This window comes from Sphaeramia orbicularis, chromosome 19, assembly GCF_902148855.1.
Source record: "Sphaeramia orbicularis chromosome 19, fSphaOr1.1, whole genome shotgun sequence".
NCBI classification, from domain to species: domain Eukaryota; kingdom Metazoa; phylum Chordata; class Actinopteri; order Kurtiformes; family Apogonidae; genus Sphaeramia; species Sphaeramia orbicularis.
The window spans coordinates 7,260,526-7,281,406 of NC_043975.1; the positions used below are offsets into that span (position 1 = coordinate 7,260,526).

Here is a 20,881-nt window from a genome sequence, read left to right on the forward strand (position 1 = left end):
TGTATCCAGTAGACTGTTCAGTTTATCAGTTGTTCCTTAAACATTCCTTTTTTGCAGAAAATCCTGAGCTAATATACAGATATTTTAAGCGATACTCATTGATTGATTGTCAGTAAATGCAGTACAAGTTCAAGAGTCAATATAAAAAATAGGACTCACAAATGGAGCCTGTCTAGACCCAGACAGCTGCTCAAACGCCACCCTACCCTCGACAGTGAGGCACTTACATTTGTCCCAATTGCTTTGCTAACCTGTCCAGAAATCTGCCAAAAGAGGACACGAGACGAGAACTGAAGCAACAACACCCAAATTAGATTCTACCTGTGCTTTTTACTGGAAAATATGGATAGAATAGGGGAATTTTTACAGATTACAATTACATTTTGTTATTAACCCATGAAGACCCAGTGTGACTTTTGTGGCAGTTCCCAAGTTCATTTTTCTCTGTATTTAACCTTTTATTAAGTAATTTATCACCATTTGTTGTAATATAATTCTCTGTATTTTGCATTTTTTCAGTGAAAATCAAGTATTTTCTTTGATTTAATTTCCTGATTATGTAGATGTTTATAAAAGCTCAGATTAAAGTTGAGTGTTTTTGTATCAGAAACAGAGAAAACTGAAGAAAAACTGACTTTTTAAGCAAATCTATCATCAACTGAACATAAACCCAGTGTGTCCATCCACTGTTATTGATCCAACTCCATGGGTTTTACTGGTGAATCAATGTTGTAGAAGATGACGGTGTTTCCATGTTAACTACGGAGCCTCTGAACACCCAAATGGGTCATATCTGATGACCGTGAAACGATGACAAACTGTATTTTACACCAGTTATTTACATGGATTGATAGGCTTAGTGAATCACAAGTTATTAAACAGTTTAGCTCAGTAGATGCTTTTTGTCAACAGTGGATGTTTGGATCTTTATGGGTTAATATTGATCCATTAATCCTTTCAATACCTGTAAATAATTGGTGTAAAATGCAGTTTGTCATCTTTTCACGGTCTTCACATCTTTTTCACATCTTTTTCTCTTCACTGGCTCCTTGTCTCTCAGAGAATAGACTTTAAAATTCTCTTACTAGCATATAAAGCACTGAATGGTTTAGGCCCAAAATACATCAGAGACCTTCTAGTCCAGTATGAACCATCCAGACCACTCAGGCGGTCTGGTGCAGGTCTGCTCTGGGTTCCAAAAGTCAGAACTAAACATGGAGAATCAGCGTTCAGTTTCTATGCTCCGTATATCTGGAACAAACTACCAGAAAATATCAGGTCTGCTGAGAGTCTGAGTTCTTTTAAGTCCAGGTTAAAGACTCACCTGTTCACTGCTGCCGCTGACTAAAAGGATTTGGACTTTTTAAATTTTACGTTCTCTTTTGAAACTCTGCACTGCAACTCTTACTTTAATATGTGTGTGTTTTTATTTTATTTTATTTTTTTTTATTTTATTTAGTTTTTTTAATTTTATGTGTTGTTTTCTTACTGTTTTTAATCACCTTTTACATGTTTCTTTTATAATGTTTTAAATGTGTTTCTTTTTCCATGTCGTTGCATTTCAATGTCCTGTGTGAAGCACCTTGAACTGCCTTGTTGCTGAAATGTGCGATACAAATAAACTTGCCTTGCCTTTTCAAGGTCATCAGATATGACCCATTTGGATGTTCAGAGGGTTCGTAGTTACCGTGGAAACACCATCATCTTCTACAACATTAATTCACCAGTCAAACCCATGGAGTTGGATCAATGACAGTGGATGGAGACACTTTTTTTATGTTCAGTTAATGATATCTTTGCTCAAAAAAATCACTTTTTCGTCAGTTTTCTCAATTTTCTGGTATAATAACCTTTGAATTTACTCTGAGCTTTAATGAACATCTACATGATCAGTGAATTAACCCTTTCATGCACGAATTATGAGAACCTTAATCAAAATTTTTTCCTGAGTATTTTTATTCCTCTTTAGGCATGAAAAAAACAACACGATTGAAGATTTTTTTCTAAAAAATAAACATAAAAAAATAAATAAAATAATAATAGTTTTTAAAATTTAAAAAATACATAAAAAAAAAAAAAAATAATGAAAAAAAAAAAAAAAATCTTATGAACCTATTTTTCATGAAGTTGCAAAAATGTCCACTCAGCTGGACACCACACGTTTAATTTTAGATGCACAGAAACATGTATTTACAAATAAATTGTGTGAAAACTATGGGTAACGCTTGTGATTCTGGGGGTTTATGCTCAGGAGAGATCTACATAATGTTACCAATTCATGTCAGAAAAGATATGTAGTGTCTTAAAACTTGAATAAAAATATGTGTAAAAAAAACAACAACAACAACAAAAAGAACAACAAAATCCTTGAATATACAAGAGAACAGCTGTAGAATAGCTGTCCACTGTAGTGACCAGTATGCATGAAAGGGTTCAATACAGAAAAATATCAGATTTTTATTGAAACATAAAATAAAGAGGACTACCACGCTGGGGAACCACGGGTTCTAGATGTGGTTGATAATAAACCTACCACAGATTTTTTTACTCTCTTTGTAAATTCCACTGGCATTTTCAGTTGAAAAACCTCTCAGGTCGCATGTCTTTTTCTGCACATGAAATTTGACACCATGGCAACGTGGCCCTATTGTTAATCTGTTGCTAGGTAACCCACTTCAATTTTATGATTCTATGATTCTGGGCAAGGCTATTGTAAGACTATTGTATTCCAAAATTACTAATATCCCCCAAAATTTTGGTCCTGTCAACAGTTTTCACTAGTCTCTTTCTTCACCAAAAATACACACGTATGCCAAACTGCAGCCGTCAGTTCTGTATGAATTTTGTGTGATTCCTGGGACACACATACAAAGTCCACTTCCCTTTTATAATATAGATAATATTACAATAAATGGTGATAAATCACTTAACCTGTTTAACCCTGACCATATTTTCTATATTTCCATGACCATACCTAAAAAGACATACCCAAAGTAAATGAAGAATTACTTCACAATAATAAGGTTCATATGGATGTTCTTGGTGTATGTGGACATTTACAGACCTCACAGAATCTATTCCCATCGTCTAAAACACAGGTGTCAAACATGCGGCCCGGGGGCCAAAACCGGCCCGCCAAAGGGTCCAATCTGGCCCCTGGGATGAATTTGTGAAATGCAAAAATTATAATAAAGATATGAACAATCAAGGATGTGAAAATCATTTTAGGTCAATTCAATCTGAAGTGGGTCAGAACCAGTAAAATACAATCATAACAACCTATAATAATGAAAAATGCAAATTTTTGTCTTTGTTTACCCAACAGGATTCTGTTGGGTTTCTGTAGAATTGACTTAGAGTCTGGTTTTGACCAACTCGATATATAAAATGTCAAGAGATAACTTTCTTGTGATCTGGCGCTATATAAATAAAATTTGATTGATTGAGTGATTTAATTGGTTTCCCCTGTAAGTCGCTTTGGAAAAAAGCGTCTGCCAAATGCGTAAACATAAACATAAATACATGTTTTAGTGTAAAAAAAAAGTAAAATTACACAAAAAATGTTTATATTAACAGACTATCCTTTTACAAAAAATGTGAATAACACAAACAAATATCAACAATATGAAATGTCTGTAGAGACGCATGTAGAATGTTACCAATATTCTCCCTATTCCTAAATATTTTGTGTATTTGCAGATCCACTGTGATCTGTAAGTTGTGACGCGATTGTGATGTATAAATGATAAACTAAGGCATAATATTGTTAAAATTGCATTAATTTTTCTTAAGAATTTTCAGGTTGTTCGTATTTGTTCATGTTTTGTTCAAGTGCAGTTCGTAGATGTAAACATTTTCATTACAAAATTTTCCTTTTTTCACTCAAAAACAGAGAAAACTTTAGTGTTAACATTATTTATAAGTTCTTAACCTATTATTTACATTATTTTACTGGTCCGGCCCACATGAGATCATATTATTGGGAATGTGGCCCCTGAACTAAAATGAGTTTGACACCCCTGGTCTAAAATATTGTATCTATTACTATGCCTGAGTAAACTGTAACAAACTAAAAGAGAAATTAGAATTTTTTATCCTCGCCTGTTTTTTTTCCGGCTGGATTGACGATGATATGCATAAATTAATTGTTGGTGTTGTTTTACATCTTCTGATACAAAATGTTTCATCCCTGTTAATCTGCTAATTCTATCAATACATATAAATAATTCATATAAAATGCAGTTTGTCATGTTTTTATGCACTGTGAAAAAGGGCTGCCTAAAAGCAAGATAATAACACTAAATATGGGGAAAAATGTACTCAAAATAAGTGAAATATCTGTCCATTCAGCAAGATAATTTCACTTGACAAGATTTCTTGAATTAAGCAAGGTTATTACCGTTAATGTTAATAACCTTCAATTTTCTCTGTTTTTGATATAACTGTCAAATTTAATCTGCGCTTTAATGAACATCCACATGATTAGTGAATTAAATATAGGAAAATACCTGATGTTCAATGAAAAAAACACAAAAATACAGAGAATAATGTCATAATAAATGATAAATCTCTGAAGAAAAGTTAAACATAGAGAAAAAAAAATGTTTGGTACTGCCATAAAAATAGCACTGGGTCTTTATGGGTTAATTCGTTTAAACCCTGACCATATTTTCAGGGGGAAAACGCCTAAAAAGACAAACCCAAAGTAAATGAAGAATTACTTCACAATAATAAGGTTCATATGGATGTTCTTGGTGTCTATGGACATTTAGAGACCTCACAGAATCTATTCCCATTGTCTAAAATATTGAATCTATTACTCTGCCTGAGTAAACTGTAACAAACTAAAAGAGAAATTAGAATTTTTTATCCTCACCTGTTTTTTTTTTCCGGCTGGATTGACGATGATGTGCATAAATTAATTGTTTGTGTCGGAGATTTTTAATAGCGTATATTTCACCCCACAAAGATTAAAAATCATGTTTGAACATTAAAGTTTGCACGAAAATACACTTTTGATGTACTTTTATTAACATTAGGGTCTAAACTTTGAGCAAAAGTTGAAAAAAACATCCATTGTCCTGATTTATTATATTTTTAGAGTAGATGAATATTAAAGCTATACCTACCGATGTGGCATTTCTCACAGCACTTAGTAAAAGTTTGAACATGAACAACCCGCCTCCCTCCAAAGCCCCGCCCCCTTCCCTTTACCTGAGCTCTGAGGCTCCTCCTCCTCTCTCCTCCTCTCACCTGATGCGCGATGGAAACGGAGGAGGAAGCAGAGGTGGAGGTCCGGTCCGTTTTGGCGTGTCCGCGGACCCCTCCCTCAGTAATCAGATACATCATCCACCTGCAGCGGGCCCGCGGCTCCTGTTCCATCAGTAGACCTGGTCTGTGCAGTACTGGGTCAGGGTCTTCACTGCAGTGCCCAGGGGATGGGCGCGTGCACTGTGAACGTGCGGCCTCCGCAAATTTTCCGTGGACATTTGAGGTTTCATAGTCCATACAATTATCATCCTACATCATCTTACATGTGTGACACCATGTACATGTACCTGTATGAGTCCCACCGTCATAAAAGCTGAGCTTTATGCAGACCTGTTCAGTCCAGTACAGCTGACTTCCAGACTTTTATCTCCATCCTTCATTCATCAGACTCCCGTTTTTTCCCCTCAGTTGTCATTTCTGTTCATAAATCCGTTTTTTCCTTCCACATGTGCATGTCAGTTCTATCCAAACACATCCTAGACAGTAGACTGTGGTCAGTGACAGGAGGAGCAGCGCCAGTGAAGCGTCAGATTCAGAGGAACACATATCGGATGTGAGGCGGCGATAATGGATCGGATGCTGGACGGCCGTAATGGACGATTGACAGGAGGTTCAGTCAGGTTCGGCCAATCATTTTATTCGGACCGACTAAAATGATTGGTCAGACTTTTATTAGAAATATATGAGAATTAAACATTTTTGAGTTTCAATACCTGGTGGATTTCTTTTACATTTTAGTTTGACACACACTTATTATGGAGCATTTTCAGATGACTAAAGAAAAGTGTAAAAACGCCACATCATACAGTATAGCTTTAATATAATTTTTCAGCCCTAATATAATTTTCTAGCCCCATCAGCCGGCGGGTGGGCTGATAGGGCTAAAGGGGTTAAGAAAGGGTACATATAGAGAAAAATGCATTTGCGAACTGCCACAAAAGTAGCGCTGAGTCTTTATGGGTTCAGTTTAATGAAAGTAGTTCCTCCCCAGGGTGATGCAGATCCAGTGTGTTCAAATTCAAGCTCAGACCAAACTGACAGCTTCAACCACTCTGAGCATGTGTATTGTTCATGTAACCTACTCAGCGAGCTGCTTTCATGATGTGAAGGACCATTGGAGGATTTTACCCTGTGATTCCACGGCAGCGCGACTTGAATTGGTTACGCAAGCTTCTCTTTTTATTATTACGGCCTCAAATATGAGGGTCTGCTCAGACAGCACCTTTCTGCGACGTCAAAAAGCCCTACTTTTAGTCTGTAAGGCTGACAGCTGCTGATTGTTGCAGCGCCTAGATTGTAAAAAAAACAACATTTTTTTTATCAGTTACCTTGACTTGGCTTTGTAAAGGTGGATTTCACACTTAAATACAAACTGAGTCGAAACAATCTCATCCTTATTTTCTTCTTTTTGACTGCAGTTAACCCTTTGATGCATGAATTATGAGGTCCTTAGTCAAGATTTTTTTTTTCTGAGTGTTTTTATTCCTCTTTAGGCATGAAAAAAACAATGTGATTGAAATTTTTTATGAACCTGTTTTTTATGGAGTTACAAAAATGCCTACTCAGCTGGACACCATGCGTTTAATTTTTGAAAAAAAGAAACTTGTATTTAAGATGCAGTATCAGAAAGTGATATACTGTGTGAAAACGATGAAATATTTTTTTTTAAAGCAGCTAATGTGATGTTTTCTCACATTTTAGCATACTTTAATACTAGTTATTACTCACTTCATCTAGATAACGTGAAAAAAAAAAAAACTTTTTGTTGAAGAAAACTGTTAATTACAGTCTAATAACAAATAGCAATTGATTTGCTCTCAAACATGTTGCTGCAGATCAGGTTTATCAAGAACAGCAAAGTTGTCTGATATGCAACTAAAACAACAAAACCCATAAATATACAAGAGAACAGCTGTAGAATAACTGTCCACTGTAGTGACCACTATGCATGAAAGGGTTAATCATCTATATCAGAGGTGTTAAACTCATGTTAGTTCAGGGGCCACATACAGCCCAATATGACCTGCAGTGGGCCGGATCATTAAAATAATAACATAATAATACATAAATAATATCAATTCCAAAATTTGTATGTCTAATTTCTATGTTTTAGAGCAGTGGTTCTTAACCTGGGTTCGATCGAACCCTAGGGGTTCGGTGAGTCAGTCTCAGGGGTTCGGCGGAGGTCAAGACACACACTCTACTCATTAGTCGGGTGTGTGTGTCGGGCTAGGTCTGTGTATGTAAACAAACGGCTTCGGAGACTCTTTCTCTGATTGACATCCAATATATGCGGTGTATTGTTGTTGCTTATAGCGCTACAACACATCCGGAAGTGTTTATAATCTCTTCCACTCGTCTGACGATTAATTATATGAGTATTTTCCACATCGTTGTTATGACTTTTGCTACTTCCTGTTAACCACGGAGGCAGCCATGTGTAGCGTTTGTTTACATTTTTCGGTCACCGCACTGGTCAGTTACAATCATGTGACGACCGACGCACCGTTGGCGGATGGAGAAATCGTATTACGCTAAAGCCGAGCTAGTGCCGTAATAAGGATGCTGGACATAAAAACGAAGAAAAGGAACAGACTTTGCTGTGAAAATGGCGAGAGTGGCACTTACCAAGGTGAAGCCACGCATTTCTGAACTGGTCTCTCAAAGGCAACAGCAGAAGTCACACTGATTTGCAGTAAATATTCATTATTATTGTAGCCTGATGGAAATTAGATGATGGGTGTGTGTTAAAATGTTAAAAATGATAAATAGCATAAATACAGTAAGTTCATTATTGGAATACAAAAATTAAAACCATTTCAGTGTGGTAGTATTAAAAAAGGTCATGTCTTTGTGAAAAGGTATGTAATTTGTTGTGAGTTCATGCACTGTATTGGTTTTGTTCTTTGAACACAGTGATGTTAATGCACGGTTCATTTTGTGCACCAGTAAAACATATACCCGTGTCTTGAATTTGGAAAAAAATCATATTTTATTTTTTAATAAAGAAGGGTTCGGTGAATGCGCATATGAAACTGGTGGGGTTCAGTACCTCCAACAAGGTTAAGAACCACTGTTTTAGAGTGAAAAAAGTCAGATTATATTACCAAAATTTTTACATCTACAAACTATCCTTTAAAAAAATGTGGAAAAACATGAACAACCATGACCAAAATGAAATCTATTAAGGAAAAAAAGTGCAATTTTAACCATTTATGCCATTATTTGGCCTCAGCTTCTCATTTTTACATGTTCGTTACAACTTACAGATCCCAGTGGATCTACAAATACACAAAACGTTTAATTACAGGCAGAATATTGATACAATTACTCTTAAATCTCTTAAGACACTTCAGGTTCATATTTGTTCAGTTTTTTCACATTTTTTTGTAAAAGGCTAGTTTGTAAATATTAACATTTTTGTGTAATTTTACTTTTTTTTATTTTTTTACACTAAAACCAAGAGAAAAATTGGTGGTTTTTGTTATTGATAGTTTATTATGATAGTATTTTACTGGTTTGGCCCACTGTAGATGGAATTGAATTAAAATTATTTTGACATCCTTGATTGTTAATATCAGAGGTGTCAAACTCATTTTAGTTCAGTTCCACATTCAGCTAAATTTGATCTGAAGTGGGCCGAACCAGTAAAATAATAACATAATAATATATAAATAATGTGACTCTTGGATCAAAAGTCACTTTTTCTTCTTTTTTTCTGTTTTGGTAAAATAAGCTTTGAATTTACTCTGAGTTTTAATGAACATCTAAATTAACCCTTTCATGCATGAATTATGAAAACCTTAGTCGAGGTTTTTTTTGTGTGTGTGTGTTTTTATTCCTCCTTGGGCAATGAAAAAAACAATACATTTGAGTTGTTTTTTTGTTTTTTTTTTCATGGATTTCCAAAAATGCCCACTCAGCTATACCATTAATTTTATTGTTGAGGCAAAGAAACATGTATTTAAAACTCAATATCAGAAAATGATATGAAAGCTATGAAATAAAAACATGTTTAATGCTGCTAATCTGATGTTTTCTCACATTTTAACATATTCTAATACTAGTTACTACTCACTTCATGGAAATAATATGCAAAAAAAGCTTTTTGTTTAAAAAAACAACAACAAAAAAACAACTGTTACTTACAGTCTAACAATTAACAATTGATTTTCACTCAAACATGTTAGTGCAGATCAGGTTAATCAAGAACAGCAAAGTTACAGTAATGGTCTGAATTGCAGTGTTTGGGATGATGCATAAGTGTCCACTGTGTTGGCTGATATGAAACTAAAACAACAAAATATAAAAATATAATATACATAAAATAAAATATACAAGAGAACAGCTGTAGAATAACTGTCCACTGGAGTATCTGCTGTGCATGAAAGGGTTAAGTATAGGCAGTAAAATATAGGAAAACACATGATTTACAGTATGGAATTGTAACAGATTACAATTACATTTTGTTATTAACCCATAAAGATCCAAACATCCATCATCGACCAAAACCATCTACTGATGTAACTGTTGAACCCATAAAGACCCAGTGTGACTTTTGTGGCAGTTCCTAAATGAATTTTTCTCTTTATTTAACCTTTTATTAAGTAATTTATCACTAATGATTGTAATAATAGCCTCTGTATTTTGCATTTTTTTCTGTGAAAATCAAGTATTTTCTTAGATTTAATTTCCCGATCATGTAGATGTTCATAAAAGCTCAGATTAAAGTTGAGTGTTTTTAAATCAGAAACAGAGAAAACTGAAGAAAAACTGACTTTTTAAGCAAATCTATCATTAACTGAACATAAACTCAGTGTGTCCGTTCACTGTTATTGATCCAACTCCATGGGTTTTACTGGTCAGTCAATGTTGTAGAACACAGGTGTCAAACATGCGGCCCGGGGTCCAAATGTGGCCTGCCAAAGGTTCCAATCTGGCCCGTGGGATGAATTTGCAAAGTAAAAAAATTCCACAGTCTTAAACTGAATTAAGCAAAAATAAATAAATTAGCTTGAATTAAGGAAAATATGTTGAATTAAGCAAAAAAAAAAAAAAAAATTCAGTTAAGTAAAAAAAATCTTAAATTTAGCCAAAAAAAATGTTGAATTAAGCAAAAAAAAAAAAAAAAAAAAAAATTGAATTAAGCAAAAAAAATATTAAATTTAGCAAAAAAATCTTGAATCAACAACTTCAATTTTTTTCTTTGTTTTAGTACAAAAAATAACATTAAATTATGAAAATGTTTACATTTACAAACTATCCTGTAACAATAAAATGTGAATAACCTGAACAAATATGAACAACCTGAAATGTCTAAAGAAAATTAAGCACAATTTTAACTATTTTCCTCCTGTTCCTCAGTGTTTAGTGTCTTTGTAGATCCAATCCATAATGCACATGTAGAAATGATAAGTTGAGGCAGAATATTGTTAAAATTGCACTTATTTTTCTTAAGAAATTTCAGTTTTTTCAGGTTATTGACACCTTTTTTGTTTGGATAGTTTATAAAAGAAAGTATTTTCATAATTTAATGTTTTTTTTTTTCTTTACACTAAAACAAAGACAGCAATTTGGAGTTGTCATTATTTATGTTATTATGTTATTATTTTACTGGTCTGGCCCACTGGAGATCAAATTTAGCTCCATGTGGCCCCTAGACTAAAATGAGTTTGACACCCCTGTTGTAGAAGATGACAGTGTTTCCACGGTAACTACAAAGCCTCCGAACATCCATGACATGATTTACAGTGAAAAGTGAAAAATACACAAGATAATATTATTATAAATGAAGATAAATCACTTAAGAAAGGTTAAATAGAGAGAAAAATTCATTCGGGAACTGACATAAAAGCAGCGTTGGGTCTTTCTGGCTTCAGGGTTAACTTGAATTTCGAGTGTAATTGGTCATATTTAGTGCCAGTTACACATATCTACCAACACAACAAAAATATTTTCCTTTCTCCTACTCACTTTTCCTCTTTTTCTCCATCTCTCAGCTTTTGCTTTTCAGGCGCTAAATGAGCCATTTCAGGATTTCACCCTCTGATGCCACAGCAGCTCAGCTTTGAATCGGTTACACAAGCTCCTCTTTTCATTATCACAGCTTCAGATACGAGGGGTGAACATTTTATACATATAAACATGACGTGTTTGCTGTCCTTTCAGCACTGTCATCTTCAAAACGAGAAAACACTTTTCAACCTAACCAGCCAATTTCCTCTGCTGTCATTACAGAAAATGCATTCTGCGCTGGTTATGCAGAACGTGTTGGATTTACTCGTACCCATAGTTTGCTTAGTTTGGCTTTTCTTGCCGCTATGAATTGAAAGTGACTCAAAAATGACACTTTATCTAAGAAACATGAAAATGAATGCCTGCAGGGTTTTTTGGAGAGCTGACTAGGGATGCGTTTTGACTTTATTTGCAGCCCGACATCCTGCTGTTTGGTTGCTTTCGGCTTCCATTACTGGATGCGTGCTTAGTTTTTTATTGCAGCAGACTTTCATTGCTGTCACAGAAAAAAAAAAGTCTCAATGACTCAAGCAAAGAGAGGAAAATTGGTCGTTTTTGAGCCTGAAGGTCCAAACAGGTGAGTGGGTGGCAGGGGGTAGTAAAAAAAGAGACGCCTGCTTCACAGTGTCGGTATTAAAAAGTCAAGGGCCCTTTAGCGAGATGGTTGAATGAACACTTTAGCACCTGAGTTGACCCGGACCTCCTACTCGTTGCGTCACGTACTCGCTCGCTGTTGAGCTACGTGCACAAGTATCAGCAGAAACGAGTGTGAATGTTACAGACTCGCCCTGTTCTGCAGAGTTTTTACGGCGTGGGAGGAGATTTTAAAATCTTCATGAGGTTCTTCTTTATCAGCGCACACACGGTCTGTCTTCCAAGGCTCTATATTATCACAGAAAAGCTCAATAAAGCCACATGAGCTCTGTAACAAAGCTTTTGGCAGACTTCACCCTGGGCTGTGTGCTTTCCCCGTGGAGAAGACCACCCTCTCTGTCCGTTCCAAAAACAATATTAAAAACACACCATCCCCTGTTTTTTTTTTTCTCCCCTTTTCTCCAAATTTATGGGTGTTGTAACTCTTGCAAGGGGAGAACTTTTTTTTTTGGTTCAAGTTTTATGATCCCCCGTCTCATAAAATATGTCTTATCAGATCTCCGTTTCCTCCTTGGAGGGTGAATTCATCGGGGCCCCGGGTAGTTCGCCTGCTGATAAAGCTCATTTGAAGAGGTTGCTGAGCTCTAGTGGCTAATTGACTTTGTGATTAGCAGCAATTAGGGCTGATTACATCAGAGTGAAGAGGGCCCTTGTGGGGTTCTCTGTTGTGTTGAACTTCTCTCCCTCTGCTCTTTTTAATATTTAGTTTTCCTTTATTTGTTCTCCTTCAAAACATTTGGAACACGGCGCAATTAGGCACATGTATTCACAGCTAACTGGCTGCTTATTAGCATACATAACACAAGCATATTGGCTCTTTATTTGTCACGATAAAGCACTCATAATATTAATATGTAAACTCTAATTACTGCCTATTAATGGTAAGGAGTGGGAGTGTGTAATTTGTTGACATTAGTTATAACTCAGTTAACTGTACAGTTGTTGCACGATGTTGCTGCTGTAGAGGAGCATAGGTGGTATTTGGGTACATGTAGTCACAGCTAACGAGTTGCTTACTAGCATACATAACACAAGCATTTTGGCTCTTTATTTGTCACGATAAAGCACTCATAATATTAATATGTAAACTCTAATTACTGCCTATTTATAGTAAGGAGTGGGAGTGTGTAATTTGTTGACATTAGTTAACTCAGTTTGTTGTACAATGTCACTGCTGTAGAGGAGCATAAGGGGCATTTGGGCACATGTATTCACAGCTAACTGGTTGTTTATTAGCATACATAACACAAGCATATAGGCTCTTTATTTGTCATGATAAACCACTCATAATACTAAAAATATTAATATTATATATTATAAACTCTAATTACTGCCTATTAATGGTAAGGAGTGGGAGTGTGTAATTTGTTGACATTAGTTATAACTCAGTTAACTGTACAGTTGTTGTATGATGTTGCTGCTGTAGAAGAGCATAAGAGGTATTTGGGTACATGTAGTCACAGCTAACTGGTTGCTTACTAGCATACATAATACAAGCATATTGGCTCTTTATTTGTCATGATAAACCACTCATAATACTAATAATATTACCATTTAGTGCAAAAAACTGCCAATTAATAGTAAGGAGTGTGTCATTTGTTGACATTACTTAACTCAGTTTTTCATCTAACAGTAGCCCTGTTGTACAATGTTGCTGCTGAAGAGGAGCATAAGAGGTATTTGGGTACCTGTAGTCACAGCTAACTGGTTGCTTACTAGCATACATAACACAAGCATTTTGGCTCTTTATTTGTCACGATAAAGCACTCATCATATTAATTTGTAAATTCTAATTACTGCCTATTTATAGTAAGGAGTGGGAGTGTGTAATTTGTTGACATTAGTTAACTCAGTTTGTTGTACAATGTCACTGCTGTAGAGGAGCATAAGGGGCATTTGGGCACATGTATTCACAGCTAACTGGTTGTTTATTAGCATACATAACACAAGCATATAGGCTCTTTATTTGTCATGATAAACCACTCATAATACTAATAATATTAATATTATATATTATAAACTCTAATTACTGCCTACTAATGGTAAGGAGTGGGAGTCTGTAATTTGTTGACATTAGTTATAACTCAGTTAACTGTACAGTTGTTGCACGATGTTGCTGCTGTAGAGGAGCAGAAGGGGCATTTGGGTACATGTAGTCACAGCTAACAAGTTGCTTATTAGCATACATAACAAAAACATACTGGGTCTTTATTTGTCATGATAAACCACTCATAATATTAATAATATTAATATAGCACAAAAAAACTGCCAATTAATGTTAAGGAGTGGGAGTGTGTCATTTGTTGACATTACTTAACTCAGTTTTTCCATCTAATAGTAGCCCTGTTGTACAATGTTGCTGCTGTAGAGGAGCATAAGAGGTATTTGGGTACCTGTAGTCACAGCTAACTGGTTGCTCATTAGTATACATAACACAAGCATATTGGCTCTTTATTTGTCACGATAAAGCACTCATCATATTAATATGTAAACTCTAATTACTACCTATTAATGGTAAGGAGTGGGAGTGTGTAATTTGTCGACATTAGTTAACTCAGTTTGTTGTACAATGTTGCTGCTGTAGAGGAGCATAAGAGGTATTTGGGCACATGTATTCACAGCTAACTGGTTGCTTATTAGCATACATAACACAAGCATTTTGGGTCTTTATTTGTCATAAAGCACTCATAATATTAATAAAGCGCAAAAAACTGTAATATTGCCAGTTAATGGTGAGGAGTGGGAGTGTGTAATTGTTGGCATTAGTTAAGCCTACAAAGCCTCAACCATTAAATTATCGACAGAAAATTCCAGTTCTTTGAAACTGGAACCTTTATTAGTCCTTCTGAACAACCAAAAAAAATGTTTTTTTCAAATATCAGTTTCCATGTATGAGTTTCAATCTTGTATCATATCTGACACATTGGGTCTCAATGCTCAAATATTATTATTTTTGAACAGACATAAACATAATATAACACAAACATGTCTAACAAATTGATAATTCCTTTTCAAAAGTGGCAAAGTTCTTCCTCCTTCCTCATTAATGACAGTCTTGTAGTGTCACTGGAAAGAATGAAATCCTCCCCCTGGTGGATTATCTGTGTATTGCATGTATCTGATTGTATACATCAGGTTTTTCAAGACAAAATATCACACTGATTATGTAGAGGGCTTCAAAACTCATGTATCAAATATGATACATTTGGCGTTATAGGGTCAACTCAGATTTCCAACTAACAATAGCTCTGTTGTACAATATTGCTGCTGCAGAGGAACGTAAGGGGCATTTTTTTTTTTTTTTTCAGAAAAATAGAGCATAGGAATCAGTGGAAAACAGCTAATTTCATGGGTGTAGGAAAACTAAACAGCTATTACCTTTGAAATTAAATTAGCTAAGATCAAGAAGTAATGTGTGTCATTGCAATACAACTAGTCCAACTAGGGTGACCAGTTCCCAAAAAAACAAGGACTATGTTAGTGTGGAACAGTGTCAGTCTTTAGATGCTGGAAGGCTGACGTACATTAAGTTATACTGTTTTAATTATAAAATCAAAACAAAAATCAAAACAAGATCAAGTGTGTGACGCCGTTCCTAAGTGGAGCCACTCACAAACTGTTTAAGGTTAAAAGAGTCTGCAAGTTCTGAAAAGTCTTTGGTCAGCGGCTTATCAGGACAGCATACATGAACATTACAGTCCCCAACAATTAAAACTAGGTCATATGTAGGCATAAAGTCAGCCAGGAAATCAGAAAAGTCACATTTAAAGTTCTTATTACCTCTGCTAAGGACAGCGGAGGTTATGTTTTCATCGGGTTTTGTCTGTTTGTTTGTCTGTTAGCAAGATAACTCAAAAAGTTATGGAAGGATTTTGATGAAATTTTCAGGAAATGTTGATACTGGCGCAAGAAACAAGTGATTACGTTTTGGTGCCTTGGCGGAGGTCTGTGCTCTCAGTCAGAGTGCTTTTCTAGTTCTATTCTTATTCTTATTACCTGCCAAGGAGGTTATGCTTTTGTCGGCATTGGTTTGTCTGTTTGTCTGTCTGACCGTGTGCAAGATAACTCAAAAAGTTATGGACGGATTTGGATGAAAATTTCAGGAAATGTTGATACTGACACAAGGAAGAAATGATTAAATTTTGGTGGTGATCGGTGGTGGTGGTGGTGCTGATCTGCCTTGGCGGAGGTGTGCGCTCTACGAGTGCTTTTCTGGAAAAGAAAGCGCAGACCTCCGCCAAGGCAGATCAGTGGCCCCTCTACCCACCCCACCACCAAAATTTAATCATTTGTTCCTTGTGCCAGTATCAACATTTCCTGAAATTTTCATCCAAATCCGGGGCACTGATCTGCCTTGGCGGAGGTCTGCGCTCTCCGAGTGCTTCTAGTTATTGGTCAACAACAAATTTATTGTTGAAGTTTTTTAAGCTGATTCAGGATAATTTTGGTGTGCTGAATCCAAAAATCACATGAATTTTGCTCAATCAGGTCAACTTTCTGAACTATGCTACATATTGGCTTTTTAACATTTTTGCTTACATTTATGGGCATTTTCACATCATATGATACAAAATTCTTTCATATTTCTTGCAATAAACGAGTTCTGAAGATTTTACTTTTGCCAATTTATGATTAATGTTTTTTTTTTAATATTACAGGTGAATGAAATGGCTTCGACTAGAAGATCTTGCAAAAATAAGCCTGACGTATTCTGCTACATCTGCGATGAATACACCATTGTACCTAACAGGAATCAAGTGATCAAATGATTTTTTTTCTTTTAAAACCTATTTTGGGTGAGAACTATATAAAAATCAACTGATAAAGTCACAAAAATGTCATCAATTTTGTGAGAAGATCAAATTTTTCCAAATCAAATTAGCAAAAAAACCTGACCTGATTGAGAAAAACAGATGTCATTTTTGGATTTAGTGGTGCAAAATGGTCCGAATTCAGTTGAAAAAACCTAGACAACTTGCAAAAAACATTTTTTTGTAACCCAGTGTAAGCTATACTATTATCATCATTATTATTATTATTATTATTATTATTATAAAGTTCTGACATCCACATGATCCCTTTGAACATCATTCCTTACATTAGTACCATTACTTCATGGTACCTAACAAAGCAGGTCCACTCACTGTTCATGCAGAGGTGGACCTTACAGACCCTGGAGACCACATTGGACCTGAGATTGTTGACTGACTGAAACTGTTGCTGTCACTGTCTTATAGGATATAAATAGGATATAAAGGATTAATATGAGGTATTACAATATGTTTTTTCTTTCTCTTGCAGGTATCCGTTTCCGACAGTGTTCAGCAGCTGCAGTAAGAAGGACCTGACGGCGAGCTTTGAAAAAGGCGTGGGGATGTGTCTGTTCAACATGCCCGAGGTCAAAGTGCTTTACGGTGGACAGAAATGTGGCAACGGCTACGTGGAGGAGGGGGAGGAGTGCGACTGTGGAGAACTGGAGGTAAGAGGGCAATCGGTGTCGGTAAACTAACTATTTTCATTTCATTCATCTCTAGGGGCAGCACGCTGCGAGGCAGGATTAAGGGGTTTGGCGAGGACACTTCAGTTAAAAAAAAAACAGGTTTTCAAAGACACAAAGACCACGGTGGCATGTCAAGAGCAGGATATGTTTGAGAGAAATCAATTCAACCAGCGATGCTAAGAGGGTCTCTGAAGGACCCCTTTGGTTTTCTGGGAAATATCAGTATCAGACGTACAGGTTGTCATGTGTGTATATTTTTTAATGACTGACGATAAACTTCAATTATGTTTAATATTTTTTCCTTATTTGCTCGTGTATTAAATTGTCCAGCACACATGAGAATACAAGACACTTTCATTAACAGAACACATAATTACTTGTGCCGTAGTTATCTGATATTACCTTTTTTTTCCCTGTCTTTCCTGCGTGCGGAATGTGTTGCTTTTATTTTGTATTTTTAAGTACTGAATTTGGGATTATAGATTCTTCTTGGAACGACACATGCATAAAAATGAACAAAATAAGCATCAATATGAACAAAATAAGCATCAAAAATGACTAAAATAAGTATAAAAAATGTACAAAATAAGCATAAAAAATGAACAAGATAAGCATCAAAATGAAAAAAATAAATATAAAAATGAACAAAAAAGGCATCAAAATGGACAAACTAAGCATAAAAATGATGAAAATAAGCATAAAAAATGAACAAAATAAGCATCAAAATGAACAGAATAAGAGTAAAAAAAATTAACAAAATAAGCATCAAAATGAATAAAATAAGGATCAAAATGAATAACAGGCATAAAAAAAATAAATAAAAGAAGCATCAAAATGAACAAAATAAGCATCAAAATAAACAAATTAAGCATCAAAATGAATAACATAAGCATAAAAAATGAATAAAATAAGCATCAAAATGAATAAAATAAGGATCAAAATGAATAACAGGCATAAAACATAAATAAAAGAAGCATCAAAATGAACAAAATAAGCATCAAAATAAACAAATTAGGCATCAAAATGAATAACATAAGCATAAAAAATGAATAAAACAAGCATCAAAATGAACTACATAAGCATCAAAATGAACAAATAAAGCATCAAAATTAACAAAATAAGCATAAAAAAATGAATAAAATAAGCATCAAAATGAACAAATTAAGCATCAAAATGAACAAAGTAAGCATTAAAAAATGAATAAAATAAGCATCAACATGAACAAAATAAGCATAAAAATGAATAAAATAAGCATCAACATGAACAAAATAAGCATAAAAATGAATAAAATAAACATCAACATGAACAAAATAAGCATAAAAAATTAATAAAATAAGCATCAAATTGAATAAAATAGCATAAAAAATTAAATAAGCATCAACATGAACAAAATTAGCATTAAAAAATACTAAAATAAGCATCAAAATTAGCAAAATAAGCATAAAAAATTAACAAAATAAGTATCAAAAGGAACAAAATAAGTATAAAAAATGAACAAAATAAACATCAAAATGAACAAAACAAGCATAAAAAATTAACAAATAAGCATTAAAATGAACAAAATAAGCATCAAAATGCGCAAAAGAAGCATAAAAATGAACAAAATAAGTATGAAAAATTGACAAAATAAGCATTAAAATGAAAAAAATAAGCATCAAAATGAACAAAAGCATAAAAAAATTAACAAAATAAGCATTAAAATGAACAAAATAAGTATAAAAATGAAGAAAATTGAAGAGGATCATAATGAGCCAAATACATCCAAAAAAGAAAGCAGGTGGTTAGTTGTGGTAGAAAATTATTAATTAGTCAGAGCATGAAAAATATTTTACAAATTTAAAGATAGAACATTTAAAATCATTGTAATGAATAATAAAAAAAAAATCAATGTTGAGAGAAATGAAGTAAAAACCATTTCTGAGGCATTTTAGAAACAAATAGAACTATTTAAACCAAACTAACCAATGCAATACACTGTATTCATAACAATATAAAACTATATTATTTCATTTGTCATTATTGTTTCATATCCTAGACCCCTGTTCAAAAAAAGAAACACCTGAATTTAACGTGTCCACATACTTTTGTCCATATATGATGCCTCAGGTCTCCTACAAATCCTGTGTTTCTTTTGTAACGCAGACATATTGCGTCTCTTTCCAGCCGCATTAGGAAGATGAAATGAGCATAAATGAGTGGTGCTGGTGTCTGTAGTTTCTCTGACAGAAACATGCGCCCAGCCAACTCTTCCCAAAGTAAACACAAATACTTCATCTGGGCTTCAACAGCTCGTAGCGCCGGGCTCTCATAACTCAAACATGGTTTTCACAAAATGAGCTTTAGAGATATGACTGTGGATTTATTCATTCTCCGCACTGCAGAGGTGTTTTCTGACTTTATTACAATTCACCGAGAGGAAACATTGCTGACAGCTTCACAATGTCAACTCCAGTCGTGAATTATTCAAATGAGCCTGCGTCCACCGGCGGCATTCATTACTTACTTCTCCAACTGTACCGCCGTAAAACAGTTCATCATGACAATCAGCAACTCGCAGCCCGACAAAACCCCAGTTATGAAATATGAAAGACACATCCATAATGGTGTGGAAGGATGCTCTGGACCAGGGGAGGCCAACAGGAGGCACGTGGGCCAAAACCGGCCCATCGAAGGTTCCAATCCGGCCCACCAGAGGTTCCAGTCCGGCCTGTGGGATGGAAGTCCAAACGTGACACTAACAGTCAAAGGTGTCAGAATGATTTTAGTTCAGGTTCCACATCCAGACCAATGTGATCTCAAATAAAATAATAACCTATAAATAACACTGGTCGACAACAAATTCATTGTTTAAGTTTTTTGAGCTGATTTCGGATAATTTTGGTGTGCTGAATCCAAAAATCACATTCATTTTGCTCAATCAGGTCACCTTTCTGAACTATGCTACATATTGGCTTTTTAACATTTTTGCTTACATTTATGGGCATTTTCACATCATATGGTACAAAATTCTTTCATATTTCTTGCAATAAACGAGTTCTGAAGATTTTACTTTTGCCAATTTATGATTAATGTTTTTTTTTAATATTACAGGTGAATGAAATGGCTTCGACTAGAAGATCTAGCAAAAATAAGCCTGACGTATTCTGCTACATCTGCGGTGAATACATAATAAATAATAAATACATCCTGTTAGAAAATGATTTTTTTTCTCTTAAAACCTATTTTGGGCAAGAACTATATAAAAAATCAACTGCTAAAGTCACAAAAATGTCATCAATTTTGTGAGAAAATCCAATTTTTCAAAATCAAATTAGCAAAAAAACCTGACCTGATTGAGAAAAACAGATGTCATTTTTGGATTTAGCGGTGCAAAATGGTCCGAATTCAGTTGAAAAAACCTAGACAACTTGCAAAAAACATTTTTTTGTAACCCAGTGTTAT

The 20,881-nt window shown here is 34.8% G+C and overlaps 1 protein-coding gene across 1 annotated transcript in view; it reads left to right on the forward strand.

Moving 5' to 3' along the window:
- adam12a (ADAM metallopeptidase domain 12a) overlaps positions 1 to 20,881 on the forward strand; it is a 505,639-nt gene that overhangs the window by 410,404 nt on the left and 74,354 nt on the right. The window contains exon 12 of the mRNA XM_030122462.1: positions 17,242 to 17,419. Coding sequence (XP_029978322.1) covers positions 17,242 to 17,419 — 178 coding nt within the window. The remainder of the gene's footprint in view (positions 1 to 17,241; positions 17,420 to 20,881) is intronic.